Source organism: Zootoca vivipara, chromosome 2 (genome assembly GCF_965207765.1).
Source record: "Zootoca vivipara chromosome 2, rZooViv2.hap1.1, whole genome shotgun sequence".
In the NCBI taxonomy this organism is placed as follows: Eukaryota; Metazoa; Chordata; class Lepidosauria; order Squamata; family Lacertidae; genus Zootoca; species Zootoca vivipara.
This window is the reverse complement of record NC_142584.1, coordinates 108,681,860-108,698,870: the sequence shown is the minus strand read 5'-3', so window position 1 is coordinate 108,698,870 and position 17,011 is coordinate 108,681,860. Positions and strand designations below refer to the sequence as shown.

Below are 17,011 nucleotides of genomic sequence, written 5' to 3'. Positions count from 1 at the left end.
GAGATGCAAACTCTCCACCTGCTCCCCAGGCTTAGTTTTATCTCCCCTCTTCAGTCACCACCCTTTTGAGTTTAGATACGTTGCTGGAATAAGGAGGAACATCCAATTTGGCACAACATAGATGAAAGCTTTATTTAACTGGAGAACATGTATATTTCTTTATGGTTTCATTTGTTTAAACTCTTAGTTCATCATCTTCTTTTCATATAACACAGACTTGTTAATACAGCTCCTGCATCCCTCTCTAACACTCTACTCCCCAACTGCCAACTGCCATTTAGAATGCCATCAAGCTCCGCCTCCCAAGGAACACCTGCCTATACTAGGAGTGATAGATTAACCCATGATGAACCGGAATCATCATCAGGCACCATTCCGCCACACCAGCGACCCACCAAGCTGGTGTTGTGCCCTGCCAGTGGTCTGATAGGCCTTCAGTGTCGTCGTTTTCGTCTCCCTTGCCTTCTTAGGACAGCAAGATCAGGGAGGTTGTCAAGTTACCTGAAAAGACCAATACACGATGGTCTCCTCAGAAGCGCAGCGTAGCACCATCAGTCTTGTTTGTAGGCACCCAGAACTTTTGGCCATTAAAGTATTGAGATATGAGGTCTACTTCCCTTGTACTATGGTGGGTAAGATTTGTGCTTTGTATAAGTATGGATGGATGCGCATTTGTAGGTGGTTGTTTTCCCCCCAAGTGGCTTGGATGCGTTCCGCCGTTATTTGTCTCTTACTAAATTTGTAATTGCTCTGGAACACATTTGTGTGAAAGGCGATGGGAAAATGATCATCATGACAATTGCAACGACAGTAAATGATGTGCCGCAGTCACGACTGTGCTAAAAACAGGCCCCAGCTCCATTCACTTGCCGAGGCCTCGCTCAAGATCGCTACCACAGAAATACACCATTTCCGGCAGGAATCTTTAAAAAGAGGAATTAAAATTACTGTTTTTCATTACTAAAAGAATTCCTTCCAGTAGCACGTTAGAGACCAACTAAGTTTGTCATTGGTAGGAGCTTCCGTGTGCATGCACACTTCTTCAGATACACTGAAACAGAAGTCACCAGACCCTTATATATAGTGAGAGGGTGGGGAGGGGTATTACTCAGGAGGGTGTTGGGAATGGGTGATTGACTGATAGGAGTGGAAACCCGTTGATGACTGTTAACGACTGCAATTGGTCTTGCAGGAAAAAGCAAGGGGTGAGATGGCTAGAAATAGCTTTATGATGTATAATGACATAAGAATCCAATGTCTCTATTCAGACCAGGTCTCTCCATGGTTTTAAGTTTGGTAATAAGTTGCGATTCAGCAATTTCTCTTTCCCGTCTATTTCTGATTTTCTTTTGTAATAGGACAGCTACTTTGAGATCTTGTGTAGAATATTGATCTTTTTCCTTCTAACAGCCATCTCAAGATGATGTACATTGAAGATAATTAACAACGCAGAAACAGAAGGGTTTTTTTTCCAGCCGGAACTCAGTTCCGCCAGCTCTCAGGTGGGCACTGTTGGCATTATAAGAGGAATCGCTCATGGGGAATCCTGGCACCTCTTTTCCCCGGAAAAATAGCAACACACACACACACACACACAACTAAAACCATGCAACATAGACACTTGTGGTAAAGACCCGGTTATCTGTCTGAGAAAGTCTGTCACAACAGAACTGTCTTCGGATGTTTCCAGAAGTTGGCCATCTGTCGTATCTCAACATGAATGCTATTTTGCAGAGCAAGGGCAACCAAATGGCCGTTAGTGGAAATAGGTTGCCAACCACATTGGTGCGTACACACACACCTCAAGTGGATGGACCTATAATAACTACACAATGCAAACGGTTACCACTTCCTTTCACATGCCCCCTTCCATTGTTATAGGGTCCAAAATTCAACATTGTTACAATGTGACACCTGGAGTAGGATGTGATTAGCATCCCTCCCCCCCCAAAGGATATTATTATTATTATTATTATTATTATTATTATTATTATTATTATTGAATTTATATACTGCCCTATACCCGGAGGTCTCAGGGCGGTTCACAAAAAACAATAACCCAATAATACCTACACCCCCCCCCAAAAGAGCCACATTTTAAAAGGGTATAGGATATTGATCAGGTCAACCAAAGGCCTGGTTAAAAGGAATGTTTTTGCCTGGCAGCTAAAGGTGTATGAAGGCGCCAAGCAAACTTCCCTGGGGAGAACATTCCACAGACGGGGAGCCACTGCAGAGAAGGCCCCGTTCTCGTGTTGCCACCCTCCGGATCTCTCAAGGAGGAGGCACACGAAGGAAGGCCCCAGAGGGTGATCTCACGTAGGTTCGTATGGAAAGAGGTAGTCCTTGAGGTATTGTGTTCCTGAGCTGTTAAAGACATTGCATTAATTACATTAAAGCAGAACCTCCCTGTGTTGAAGAGGCTTAGCCCACATGCCTTACACTCCGGAACCTAGCTAACCCACCCATCCCACAGCAAAAGCCAAAAAGACTTATCAAGACAGTGACTTGGTTCAATCTTTTTTATTATTAATTGTTCAATTGATTCCACAAGGGGTTAAAGAGGCAGTGAGTGAATCTAAAGTCCTACATCCGCCAATATGCCTAACTCCCCCCCCAACAGAGGGTGCTCCCTCTACAGATTTCAAGAACATTCCTACGACCGTGCCCCCCCACCCCACTTCTGCCCCCTAACTACGTTACACAAAACACATACAACAGCGCCACTCGGAAGGAAGCAGAGCTCCTCGCCAACCCGTTGTTTTAATCTAGCTGCTCCTCTGTGGCTGCGCCGGCCTTGCGGATATGCAGAGAGGTTATCTGTTGAGGGTGGCAGTGGGGGAAGTCATTGTTTTGAGTTTGGGGAGCGTGGGTGGGTCTGATTCTGAACTCCCAGTCCCCAAACTGCAGCACCATAAAGAGATGGATGTGGCAGGCCAAGCAGTCACAGAAGGAAAATCTTTAGAGGTCATTCCGGATCAGGGATGGTTGAACCTGTGGAACTTGTTGGACTCCAGCTCCCATCAGCCCCTGCCAGCATGGCCAATGGTCAAGCATGATGGGAGCTGTAGTCCAACAACATTCTCATTCTAGTTATTGAGGAACGGGGGGGGGGAGTGGCTCTAGGGACACCTTCCTACACCTGACACGAATCATCAGGTGTTGAGATTCGAAACTGAACAGGAGACCCCCTAGTCTCACAACCATCCATCGTAATGGAGTTGCCTGGTTCTTTAGCACTTGGATCACCTCAAACACAGTGACAGCCAATTACGTCCCACCTGCTCATGTCTCCTGCTCACCAGTTCTTCCAACATGGCGGCTATGAAAGAGAAATGGCCACCATCTTGGGTCTAGTCCTCACAATGGACACATGCCTTAAGCGCCTTCCAAGATGGCTGCCCACCAATGTTTCTCAGCACCCGGTTTAATAACACGTCCCCCTCAGCGACGAAGGGAGAGCAATGCTGCTCTTTAACGGTCCGTAACAGGCTACAAACTTGAGAGAACCTCACTATAAAAACCCCCCAGCAATCGTTGATTAAAGAGCTAGAACTTCAGGTTTCCTGCCGATGGCTTTTTCTTCAGCACTTGGAGCAAAGTTGAGCACGTATCTACTTTGGGGTAAAAAAAAAAGTATCTGTAAAGCGTACACTGTAGAAGACAGGAGATAAAAGAGACTCGTGTGGCTCCGTGGAAGCGAAGATCCAATGTAAATAAAAGAGAGAAACTGCAAGATTTAAGGCCGGTCGAATTAGCGTGTTTGGAGGTGTCCTTGCCCCACAAGGAAGCTAAGGGGAGAGAAAGTGGGGTGTCTGCACAAAGGAACCAAGAGAAGGGGTTCCTCTCGAGGGAATGCAAGAACCTGTGTTTTATTGTGGGGTTCGATAGGCACTAGATCTCCAGCTTCTTGTTGATGAGAAGAGAGCAGGAACTGAGAGTCCCACCAAGTTTGGCCACCTCAGTGCAAGCCGCAGGGATGAGGGTGTAGTCCGGAAGCTTCTGGAAGGGCTGCGAGAGGAGGCAGAGAGAAACCGGTTAGACCTCTTCCCAAAGCTATCTCCGTCCCTGCAGTGACCAAGCCACACCTGAAGCTCATGAAAAGGCAGGCGGTTTTGCGCGGGGAGACAGAGCACACAGAATGGCTAGAAAGCTTGCAAAAGGCCATGCTCGAAGGTCAACGCATGACCTTTTGGCCATTACAGCATCTCAAATTCTGCCCCAAAAAGAATTGACATAAATACGTACAGTCGTACCTCGGTTCCCAAACGCCTTGGGAGTTGAACGTTCCAGCTCCCAAATGATCGAAAACCAGAAGTGAGTGTTCTGGTTTTCGAATGCTGTTTTCTTTCTTTTTTTGTTTTTGGGGAAGTCAAATGTCCGGCGCGGCTTCTGCTATTGTTTCCAATTAGAAGCCGCCGCGCCTTGGTTTCCAAACGTTTCAGAAGTCGAACGAACTTCCGGAATGGATTCCATTCGACTTCCGAGGTTCGACTGTACAGTATTGCTTTAATTGTTATGCATTTTTAACTGGCTAGGGTTTATGTTTTTAATACTTTGAGATGGAATTGCTTTGTTGAGTATTTTAATTAGGTATGGATTTTAACCTTGCAAGCTACTTAGATGCCATTTTGGCAAGTAAGTGGCACATTTTTATTTATTATTTATTATTATTATTATTATTATTATTATTATTATTATTATTATTAATCCTAGATGCAATCCTCCTCCTCCTCCTCGTCCTTGCAGCCTGCACACCCGGTCCAGGGATATAATAATAATAATAATAATAGTAATAATAATAATAATAATAATTTATTATTTATACCCCGCCCATCTGGCTGGGTTTCCCCAGCCACTCTGGGCGGCTTCCAACAGAAACATTAAAATACACTAATTTCTTAAACATTAAAAGCCTCCCTAAATATAAACCCAACCCTTCCCACCCCACCCCACCCCACCAGGTAAGGCACTCTTTCTCCTTACTTGTACGCTGTTGGGATATTCCTCAACACTGCGATGCAGAAGCACACTGCTCTTCTGACCAAGCCGAGCATAGATGCAATTCGCAGCCGGGTCATCTGGCACCGTCAGTGATTCATAGTGGTGATCGGTCAATTGTTCCATGGTCTTCAACGAAAGAGGGTGGTGGGAAGAGAAGGGAGAAGTTCATTAACAGAGGGACTGAGGAGTAGGCCTTCACATGAGCCCCAAAGCAACTGACCAACGTCAAAACCAAGAAAGATAAGTTCAAAAAACAACACAGAGTAAAGAGCAAAGGCAGAGACCTCTTTTCCTAACTGGAAGAGCTGGTCACCCCAATAATGTGGTTTCAGGAAGAGCACAGATAGCGGGAACCAGTCGCATCTCCACAGGGATGCCGCTCCACAGAACAGGGGCGGCTACGCAAAAGGCCCTGCTTCAACTTATTGCTTATTCTTATTGCTTATTCTTCACAAATACAAAATATGTATATCATATAAAACATCCCATACCGTACCATACAATATATATATTAAACTTACATACATTATATGCAGCAGAGCAAACACAATACTGAAAACCATCATTGCTTATCTTTTTTCTTTTTCCTGCTATTACCACCCTTAAATAAGGAGAAATTGAGGTACAGTAAAGGGGGGGAGAAAAGAAAAGAAAAGAAAAAGAAGAGAGAGAGAAAGTTTATACAGTGGTACCTCTACTTACGAATTTAATGCGTTCCGAACGCACATTCGTAAGTCGAAAAAAATTGTAAATCGAATCCCATAGGAATGCATTGGGAGAAAAAATTCGTAAGTCGAAGCAATCCTATCTAAAAATTCGTAAGTAGGAAAAATCTAAACTGCATCCAAGATGGCGAACGGAGCTCCATTTGTAAGTAGAAACATTCGTAAGTAGAGGTACCACTGTACTTCCTGTTAACTCCACGTGTATAGACTTATTCTTTATACTTGAATGTCATTACCATTAGTACAAACTTCTGAAACTATTTTTCTAATACATTCTTATTTCCTTTTGCATCCTAACAATTATATTTCAACTCTGTTTTCTTTTAGTATCACTCAAAAGCTGTCATGGGCATTACATTTTTACTATATTGGCCCTGCTTCAACTTTCTGTGGGGTGTGGCTTCTGGTATCTGTGGGGTGTGAAGGAACAACTCTCATACGGGACTCAGGAGGGATAAAGGCTTTCTTGGAGTGGAGAGGAGGCAGACCCAAGTAGCCCACCTAATCCAGCATCCTGTTGTATTAGGTTGCATTTTGTATTATATTTACTGTTTGTAATTAGGTTTTGTAATTTTGGATTATGCGGAATGCTTTATCTGAGTGGATGTAGCAACCGAGTAATTTCGTTGTTCCCGCAAGGGGACAACGACAATAAAGATATCTTATCTTATCTTATCATCTTATCTTATCTGTTATCACAGTGGCCAATCAGATGCCCCAAAGGGAAGCAGGAAATGAGCGTAACAGTGTTCTCCACTCCTGCCTTGCCGCTCTTTCTCGGGAGAGGCCCCCTGGGAGGTTGTAGACGTTACCTTCATGGCTTTCTTGGCCACGTCGCTGCTGCCAATGACAACCGTTTCAGAGCCAGCCATGCTGCAGAAGCTGCGGAGGTGCAACGTACCCGAGACAGGAACTGTAGACACCGCAAAATCCTGCACAGAGACATTCCGTAAGACTTCCGGGCGTCCATGCCACACAGTTGAAACCAAGAGCTCCACCCACTCACCCATTCTTCCCCTGCACAGGACTGAAAAAGGGCAGGGGTGATACAAGTCCCAACAAGAGATGAATGGCTGATGAAGATGATGGGCTATGCCGAAAAGGTGAAAATGACCAGGAAAATCAGAAACCAGGAACTTTAAGAAGGAATTGGGGGGGGGGAATGACAACGTACTTAAGAGAACACTGTAAACAACTAAAAACTTTGGCAGGATTTGAGTAACGCTTGTAATGTACTAAAAAGTAAGTTAAAATGGATTATTTAAGAAAAATAGAGAACATATGTGAAGCAGTTGAAAAGAGATTGAAAATGGTAACCATGGAAGGGTGGAAGAGTCTAAGGATTCGGGGACTTCTAAATGATGATGGTGATGTTTAACGCTTGAATTGAAATTTGCAATGTAAAACTAATAAAAAAGATTATAAGAAAAGAAAAGGGCAGGGGTGAGAAACCAACGGGAGGCTCCATACAAGTTTCTAACAGGGAACTGCTGATGAGGTGATCTTTCTCCTGCAAGTAAAGCCCTAAATGACCTCAGCCCAGTATACCTGAAGGAGCATCTCCACCCTCATCGTTCAGCCCGGAGGTCCAGCTCTGAGGGCCTTCTGGCAGTTCCCTCACTGCAAGAAGTGAAGTTACAGGGAACCAGGCAGAGGGCCTTCTTGGTAGTGGCGCCCGCCCGGTGGAACGCCCTCCCATCAGATGTAAAGGAGATAAATAACTATACAAGTTTAAGAAGACATCTGAAGGCAGCCCTGTTTAGGGAAGTTTGTAATGTTTGATGCTTTATTATGCTTTTATATCTGATGGAAGCCACCCAGAGTGGCTGGGGCAACCCAGTCTGATGAGCAGGGTAGAAATACAACAACAACAACAACAACAACAACAACAACAACAACAACAACAACAACAACAACTCCTCTTCATTTGGAGCTTTCTTCTTATACCTGAGACTCACACAGGGTGAGACTAATTATATGGCTGTGAGCTGCTGAAAAATATTTCTATTTTGGTAGTCGCCCTTTCACAACGTGGGGGAGCAGCATGTTTTATAAATTTATCCAAACGCACAGGCAAAGGAAAATTAGAAAGAAATGCAGCCCCCCCCCCACCACCAGCCAATAGTTGCTTTTTCAGTGGGTTAAGGAAGAATCGCAATATGAGGACAAGGATATGGTTAGGAACTGTTCATCAGAGCTCCAAGGGTGTCACACATTCTGTGGGTGTGGTTATGATATGTGGGTCACATTGGGACGTGGAGCGAGGAAAAATAGCTGAGGAGGCAGTGGAAAGGTTAAGCAGTAGGGAGGAAAGAAGTCTCTGTTCATTTCTCGAATAGTTTTCAACGTGGGGGATCTCAGTAGAAGTTGGCTCAGCAGTGGCCTTGAAAGACAGATTATCAATCTTCCCTTTAATGTGCCACCACAGGAGACTACTGGTTATATTTCCGGGGCACTCCATCTATTCATGTGGAGCGTTGGGGAGTCCAACAGGTGAACTAAACATGCGCCAGCGTTGTGAATAAGGCTGCAAAAATGTTTACTAGTCTGCTAGGGGCTGGCAGAGGAAGGGCAGAGAGTTCCATCCCTCCTGCAGCAGTCTGCTCAAGAAGTTGCACAGAACTGCCTGCACTCGCCCGCAGGCAATATCCTTGTCACTTACGGGTACCAGGCTGCTGCTTAAATGGAAGGTTGCTGTACACCTTAGAACTGGGGTGGGAAACAGAAGCAGAATAGCAACAACTGAATAGCTAGGAACCACAACTGTGCAGGTTTGGGGCAGGGATGTAGGGAAGGTTTACCGTCTTTTTCGCTCCATAAGACACACTTTTTCTCTCCTAAAAAGCAAGAGGAAATGTATGTGCGTCTTATGGAGTGAATGTGTGGTCCCTGGAGCCGAATTGCCCAGGGGCAAAAGGCAGATCGTGCTTTTTTTTATTAATAGAAAGAGCTAAAGGCTAACAATAGGGAAAGAGAGCATTGAAAGGAACCCGCTCAGCAGCTGACTGCAAGAGATCGGAGAGGGAGATAAGGGAGCTAGCTCCCTTCCCGGCCCGCCCGGCCCCTTGCCTAGGCCTCAGTTGTTGTCTGCAGAGGGAGACATGTGACTGGCTGATTAGCTTATCTATCTGGAAACTGTAGAAATGGGTCCCTTTCCTTTCCTAGAGAAGCTGCAGAACTGTGAGTTAAACCCCATAAAAACAGGACTTTTCCCTTTGCAAGAAAACTCAACAACTTTGAGCTGATCCTAAAAAATGGAGCTTTCCCCATTTGCAAAAAAGCTGCACAACTTTGAGCTGATCCTAAAAAAAATATATATGGAGCTTTCCCCCTTTGCAAAAGCAGCTTCCTCAAATATTTAATGGGGGGGGGGGCAAAGGCACCTAGGCCTCTAGGAGTTGGCTGCTATGCCTAGGACAATTCAAGAAAGCAAAAAAAAAATTCTTGTTTTCCTCCTCTAAAAACTAGGTGCGTCCTATGGTCAGGTGCGTCCTATGGAGCAAAAAATAATACGGTAGTTCCAAGATTCCAGCTCACCCTGAAAGCATCCGCAACCATCTCTGCTCCTCTGTGATTAGTCCACTTGGAAATGCCCACGAAGAACTCTCTACCTGTAAAAGGCATTAAGAAGATGGAGAATACCAGAACCAGCAATAAGTCAAGGAGCAAGCCAGATTCCTGAGCATTAGCTCTCCCCAGACCCGCATAACAATGCTGCTTTAGCTCTTTCCATCTCAGATCTGACTACGACTGCAGCCTTAAAGCTACAATCGTGGAATGTATGTGGAGAGGAGAGAGGGCTTCATTTGCACCAGGCCTCTGCCCTAAAATGCCTTTACAAATAGCAAGAGGCAGTCCTGGAACATACAGGTGAAACTCAGAAAATTAGAATATCGTCGAAAAGTGCATTTATTTCAGTAATGCAACTTTTTATTATTATTTTTTATTTTTATTTTTACAAATGCTTTCCTTTGGAAATTCCACAGTAATAAAACAAATAGTTACAATAATAAAATAAAACAAATAAAAATAAACATCGCTATTACATTTCATTAATTATATTCCATTTATAATAAATAATAATAATAATAATAATAATTTTTATTTATACCCCGCCCTTCCCAGTCAAGACTGGGCGGCTAACAACAAATATCAACACAAGTATAAAAGAAACAATTCAGTTAAAACGGAGATTAATACAATGTTAAAATTCAATTTTAAAATTAAAAATCTACGAATAAGATAAAACCATTATGAAATAAAACCTTAGGGGAGGGTAACTGTGGGGTCAGACTGCGTCAGTCCGAAGGCCAAACGGAACAGCTCTGTCTTGCAGGCCCCACGAAAAGATGACAAATCCCGCAGGGCCCTAGTCTCCTGGGACAGAGCGTTCCACCAGGTCGGGGCCAGTACTAAGAAGACCCTGGTCCTGGTCGAGGCCAGCCTAGCCACCTTGTGACTCGGGATCTCCAGTATGTTATTATTTGTGGACCTTAATGTCCTCTGTGGGTCATACCGGGAGAGGCGGTCCCGTAGGTACGAAGTATTGACCCGCCTAACGACAAATAATTACAATTACAACAAATAAAGGCCTGACATATCTTGCTTTGCATGTCATGCATCTATCTCATATATTGGTTTCACCTTTTTAAGTTGCATTACTGAAATATGTGCACTTTTCCACGATATTCTAATTTTCCGAGTTTCACCTGTACAGATCCGTACTGGCGAGAGAGCCTCTGAGCATGCATTAAGTGCAGCTCCCTCCCTCCTTGAATGCCCACCTGCAGACATCTGGGATTGGAGGGCAAAGGATTTTCAGGCCAGTGTCTATGACTTCCAGGCAGCTTTGAGTGGGGTGTGTGGGGTGTGTGTGTGTTTTATTAGAACAGAAACTAACCAGCCACCAGGGGTGGGGGGAAACCCTCAACAGAATCTCATCAAGTTCTCCCCTACGCTTTGTGCTACCATCATCATTTACATGGCACTTCCAATATGAAAAGTGGTTTCGAAGGCTTAGTCACCCTTACCGCAGAACAAAGAAACAAAAACCCCGTGGTGTACTTACAAATTCCCATTTTATCGGGGGCAAAGTTCCCTCCATCTTCTGGACCTCCCCCCTCCTGAGATAAGGGCCACCGTCCTCGGGGACAGAGGAGTCATTTACCTGTGAACAGGACATCGCTCCCATCCAAGGTGGCTCCTTCATCCGTAACCTCCACCACTCGCAGTTTTAGCTCCTCCAAGACCTTCTTGACACTGCTGATCTGGAAAAGCAGCAGGGATAGAGGAAGAGATCAGACATTTTCTAGCGCATCCGCTTTTCTTAACACCTCTTCATGCAACTCTCAACCCAGGCTCGGCCCAGTATACCTGAAGGAGCGTCTCCACCCCCATCATTCTGCCCGGACACTGAGGTCCAGCTCCAAGGGCCTTCTGGCAGTTCCCTCCCTGCAAGAAGCGAAGTTACAGAGAACCAGGTAGAGGGCCTTCTTGGTAGTGACGCTCACCCTGTGGAACACCTTCCCACCAGATGTCAAGGAAATAAACAACTATCCTTCGGGATAAAGGTAACGGTAAAGGGACCCCTGACCATTAGGTCCAGTCGTGACCGACTCTGGGGTTGCGGCGCTCATCTCACGTTATTGGCCAAGGGAGCCAGCGTACAGCGTCCAGGTCATGGGACCAGCATGACTAAGCTGCTTCTGGCGAACCAGAGCAGCACACGGAAACGCCGTTTACCTTCCCGCTGTAGCAGTACCTATTTATCTACTTGCACTTTGACGTGCTTTCGAACTGCTAGGTTGGCAGGAGCAGGGACTGAGCAACGGGAGCTCACCCCGTCACAGGGATTCGAACCGCCGACCTTCTGATCGACAAGCCCTAGGCTCTGTGGTTTAACCCACAGCGCAACCCGTGTCCTTCGGGATATGTACGCTAAATTGCCTCGGGCAGCAAAATGTCTTGGGCCAAGCCAACACTGTGTCAACATGATAATGTGTGTACAGAGTGGTCAGCAAACTGGATCTATTGTGGGGCCTTTGCTTCAATATTTTCCAACTTGCACAAGAGCCTTTTTTTAAGGACCCCCCGAGCTTGCTCCAAGGGAAACTCAGTACTTTTCACGTTCCTTTTATTTAAGCTGCAGAAAGGCATTCTGCAAATGCTTGGAAGCCCTTTTCAAAGGGTTTCAAAAGGCTAACTCCGTTCTGCTGAGGGGGGTGGGGAAGGCATTCCGCGCATGCTCAGAGACACCAAAAATGAGTTGCTAGGAGTTTTTTTAAAAAACAAAAACAAACCAGAAACAAAATAAAGATGGCAGCCTTGTAATGTACAGAATATGGCATGGAAACAACAGTTAGACCTTCATGGATGAAGGTGCTCCAAAAGAGAAGAGAGCAATATATTTATTTTAACTAAAAGCACAAGACAGAGAGAGAGAGAGAAATGAATCAACTTCTGTCTGGCAGTAATTAGTGCAGAGAGGCAAGAAAATGTGGACCCTTTCCACTTTAAGGGGTGCCAAATATTCTCCAGGGCTTGGGTGGAGTGTGTATAGACACACACTTCTATATTCGGCACACCGCACTGGAGGAGGGAGATGGGTCATGAGAATGGCGGGTGGCCGGGCGGGTGGGAATGGGGCACGATGCCAACTGGCGAGGCAACCACTCAGGCAGCTTGCCTCTATGCTCCGAGGACACGGGTGGGATTAGTCCCAGAGGTTCCTACAGAGGAACAGATGGGACCTGCGATTGACAGGGTTTAACTAACAGCTAGCTGCCGACCGGCTGCTCCCCCCCCTGCTCCCCCCCCCTTTTGAAGGCAGCAAATCTACTAGGAAGGGATTGGAACCTTAACAGGGCAATGCTGTGCATGTTTACTCAAGAGCAAGACTCGGCCACAGATGAGGCTGGCAAATGTATTTACCGTAAGGCAGCCGTTTGCAGCCTCATGGAAGGACAAACTTTGAGAATGCTCCCGACTTATTCCTGTGACCTTATCACACCCTCAATAACGGCCCGTTAAAATTAAAAATCAACCCTAGCAGTCTGGGCACAAGCACTGTGCTTATAAACGGGCATCAGAGGCTTTAAAGGGAGGGCGCGTGCTCACTGCTAGGCTAGTAAATAGCCGTTTCCTGGTCAGCTAGGGTGCTTCAAAACTGCCTCCAGGCAACCAGGCGAGGACATTTTGCGAGGAGTGGGAGAGAAATAGCTTCCGGCGAATAAAAAGTGTATGCTCGTAAGACGGCCGGCAACCTCGGCAGATTTATTTGCAAGGTGATTCAGCACAAACGAATTGAACAGCTTACCTCGTCCCGCCGTGACGGCACCCATGGCCGCGTGAGCAGCGCGGTGTCTCCCTGTATCACTGCCAGGTCCCCCACCAGCGTGGAGCAGGGGAGTCCCTCGTCCGCAGCCAGTTCAATGACCTGCAGCCCTAGCTTCTGGCGCAAGATGCCCGTGTAGACGCCATACTGCCGGTGGGCCTTGGCCAGGTCCACAGGCTCAGCCCCGCCATCGGACGTGTCTGCCGCCGTCTCTGCCGTGCCAAAGGAGGAAGGGATGCAGCGGACAATGGCATGGGTATACTTGCCAAAGGAGGAGACGCTGGCCATGGTCTGGAAGGGAGGCACAGAGGATGAATGAACCGTTGAGCTGGCTGGCTGGCAAGCTGCTCCTCTCGCTGAAGTCTGAGGGACAATACAATGAATTGGCCCGGTCAGCTCTGGAGAACGAGGGAGAACCACTTCAGTGAGCTTCCTGGCCCAGTGGGGACTTGAACCTTGGTCTCACGAGTCCTAGTCCAACACATACCCTCCAACTCCCGGATTGAAAAATCCGGGATCAGTGGCGGCGCGGCACCGGAAGTCACTTCTACGCATGTCCAGACATGTGTAGAAACGACTTCCGGTGCCGGTGCCGCTCTGCACATGTCTGGGCACCGGAAATTGGGCGGCACCGGAAGTTGCTTCTATGCATGTCCAGAGATGCGTAGAAGGGACTTCCGGTGCCGGGCCGCCCGTGTCTGCATGTCTGGGCACCAGAAATCTGCGCATGTCCAGACATGCACAGACAGCTGGGAGCCGGGACATGGCCTCCGGCAGGAGCTTTACAGGACATTTACGGGATATAATCAATTCGGGATAACAGCGGGAAACGGTAACAAAATACGGGGGATTCCCATGAAAAACGGGAGACTTGGCAGCTATGGCCCAACACACCAACCACTGCACTGAGAGTCAGCATGACAGGAAGCCAGGAAGTTCTGGGTTCAAATACCTGCTCGGTCATGAAGCTCACCAAACCTGTCATGCCGTCTCGGGCCTACCCACCTCATGGGGGTGTTGCAATGATAAAGGGGGGGGTCTCTCCATGCCCTGAGCTTTCTTAGGGGAGGAGCAGGGTATATACCCAGCTGTGCGCGACTCAAACGCGTCTGTCATTCTAGAACGAGCGGTTGGGTCCATTTAACAAGTATTTCCCAGGAAATGTTAGGATACCATTTCCAAAAGCATAAGATGGCTGGCAAACAGCATGGCTGGGGGACAAAGGTTGGGAGTAGGGCTGGGCAATACCAGCTTTTCGTCGCTATGTGTCGCCAGGCAAACATCGTGATATACTGACACATCGCAATGCTGAAAAGCAGAGGGAGGAACAAGCTGCAGTGGTGGTTTCACCCCAGAGCTTTGCAGGGCCAGGACCAACACAGCTTGTTCCTCCCTCTACACGCCGGGTGCTGGCAGTAGAGGGACCCAGGAGGAATTGCGGTTTCACTTTCAATATACCGCTGAGGGAAGGCGCCTATTGCGCTCTGGCCCTCAAACCAGTCTGGGTATGGCAATGAATCACTACAATGCTCAGGGCTGCTCACTAGGTTAGTCTTAAGCGAGCCTTTCTTCCAAATGATTCACCTCTGAGCTATTCATTCATTCATTCATTCATTCGATCTCTTGCCCTTCACTATAAGGGTCCCAGGACGAGTGGAAACAGCAAAGTCAGAATAATGTAAAAATATAATAAAAACATCCAACCATACACAACAATAACTGGGCTGTGGCGATGAGAAACACCCAGCCATGTACACACCCTATTATCAAAGGAAAAGTTCTGGTTAATTGAAGAAAAGTGCTGGAATCGCAAACACAGTCTTCTATTCATAAAAACAACAATATTGATATGCCACTTAATGCCAAAATAAGCTTCTAAGCCGTATGTGAAGTACACGTAGAAAATACACAAATATGGAAGTGGGAACATGCATAATTAAAACGTCTCCACCTCCATCGTTCTGCCCGGGCACCGAGGGCCTTCTGGCGGTTCCCTCGTTGCGAGAAGCCAAGTTGCAGGGAACTAGGCAGAGGGCCTTCTCGGTGGTGGCGCCCGCCCTGTGGAACGCCCTCCCAACAGATGTCAAAGAGGAAAATAACTACCAGACTTTTAGAAGACATCTGAAGGCAGCCCTGTTCAGGGAGGCTTTTAATGTTTAATAGATTACTGTGTTTTATTTTTCTGTTGGAAGCCGCCCAGAGTGGCTGGGGAAACCCAGCCAGATGGGCGGGGTATAAATAATAAATTATTATTATTATTATTATTATTATTATTATTATTATTATTATTACATTCCTAATTAAAATACGCAATAAGACAGTCCCGTTAAAAACACAGCAATTAAAACAGGAGGCTCAGATCGGAAGATCAAGGGAGCACCAGTGTAAACAGCTGCCTTTCCAAAAGCCAGCAGAATGCCAATACAGTACGGATGGAGCCTCTCGTACGCAGAGACAGACCCCTGGCCCTACTAGCCTGCTATTGCTAGTCAATTCATAGGGGACGTGGTGGCGCTGTGGTTTAAACTACTGAACCTCTTGGGCTTGCCAAACAGAAGGTCGGCGGTTCGAATCCCCATGACGGGTTAGCTCCCGTTGCTCCGTCCCAGCTCCTGCTAACCTAGCAGTTTGAAAGCACACCATTGCAAGTAGATAAATAGGTACCGCTGTGGCGGGAAGGTAAACGGCATTTCTGTGCACTCTGGCTTCCGTCACAGAGTCCTGTTGCACCAGAAGTGGTTTAGTCATGCTGGCCACATGACCCGGAAAACTGCCTGCGGACAAACACCGGCTCCCTCCTTGGCTTGAAAAGCAAGATGAGTCCTGCACCTCAGAGTTGGATTTGACTGGACTTAACCATCCAGGGGGTCCTTTACCTTTATCTATAGTCAATTCTATAGCAAGAATCGATGCTTTTGAATTATGGTGCTGGAGGAGACTCTTGAGAGTCCCATGGACTGCAAGAAGATCAAACCTATCCATTCGGAAGGAAATCAGCCCTGAGCGCTCACTGGAAGGGCAGATCGTGAAGCTGAGGCTCCAATACTTTGGCCACCTCATGAGAAGAGAAGACTCCCTGGAAAAGACCCTGATGTTGGGAAAGATTGAGGGCACAAGGAGAAGTGGATGACAGAGGATGAGATGGTCGGACAGTGTTCTTGAAGCTACGAACATGAGTTTGACCAAACTGCGGGAGGCAGTGGAAGACAGGAGTGCCTGGTGTGCTCTGGTCCATGGGGTCACGAAGAGTCGGACACGACTAAACGACTTGTTGTTGTTGTTTAGTCGTTTAGTCGTGTCCGACTCTTCGTGACTAAACGACTAAACAACAACAAAAGAAGCAGCTGTAAGCCCACAGAAAGGGGATGAGTACCTATTACCAAAGGCATGGGGGAAATGTACCCTTTGCCCCATTCCAGACTGTGCAGAAAATGAAGCTAGGAAACTAGTTGAGGATTGCCTCCCTTGCTCTCTTCTATTGGTGTGTGTGTGTGTGTGTGTGTGTGTGGAGTAGGTCCCAGATCTAAGGTTCTAAGGTTCCAGCAGCTCCCAGCTTCCTGGGAGGTTTGAAACAGTCTTCCAAAGGCCAATCAATAGCGCCACAGGACAATAATAGATTCCACTCAAGCACCAAGCTGATTAGGTAATTGCTTCCAAAAGGAAGCCAATCAGCAAATCAATGCCCTGCGTTTGGGATTTGGCCGCTGGGCTGTTGCTGCTCATTGCACAAATCAGTCACGAGCTGAGCACTGAACAGCCCAACATCTGGAACTCTTCAGCATTCTTTAGAGCACACACACAAAACCAAGGCGTACATTTTTACATGCACAAGGCTTGCGAAAATTTGGTTCCAAGTACTGTTACACAGATGCTGCCAGACGACATCTCTGGGGCCGAGCAGAAATATCCATAGGTCAAGGGGCACCACTTCAGTGGCCTGCAGAGCTCT

General features: G+C 46.8%; 1 protein-coding gene across 6 annotated transcripts in view; it reads right to left on the bottom strand.

Annotated features, from left to right (window-relative positions):
* Positions 1 to 2,508: 2,508 nt before the first annotated feature.
* Positions 2,509 to 17,011, bottom strand: part of DDAH2 (DDAH family member 2, ADMA-independent) — a 28,782-nt gene continuing 14,279 nt past the window's right edge. For 3 of the 6 annotated variants that reach the window (XM_060271152.2, XM_088662733.1, XM_088662734.1), the window contains exons 2-7: positions 13,045 to 13,425; positions 10,897 to 10,996; positions 9,267 to 9,340; positions 6,542 to 6,661; positions 4,987 to 5,130; positions 2,509 to 4,011 (exon numbers count right to left, since the gene is read on the bottom strand). In XM_060271152.2, the coding sequence (XP_060127135.2) occupies positions 3,895 to 4,011; positions 4,987 to 5,130; positions 6,542 to 6,661; positions 9,267 to 9,340; positions 10,897 to 10,996; positions 13,045 to 13,350 (861 nt within the window). In that variant the 5' untranslated portion in view covers positions 13,351 to 13,425 and the 3' untranslated portion in view covers positions 2,509 to 3,894. The remainder of the gene's footprint in view (positions 4,012 to 4,986; positions 5,131 to 6,541; positions 6,662 to 9,266; positions 9,341 to 10,896; positions 10,997 to 13,044; positions 13,426 to 17,011) is intronic. The other 3 variants (XM_060271151.2, XM_060271153.2, XM_035107033.3) reach the window with 1 other exon arrangement.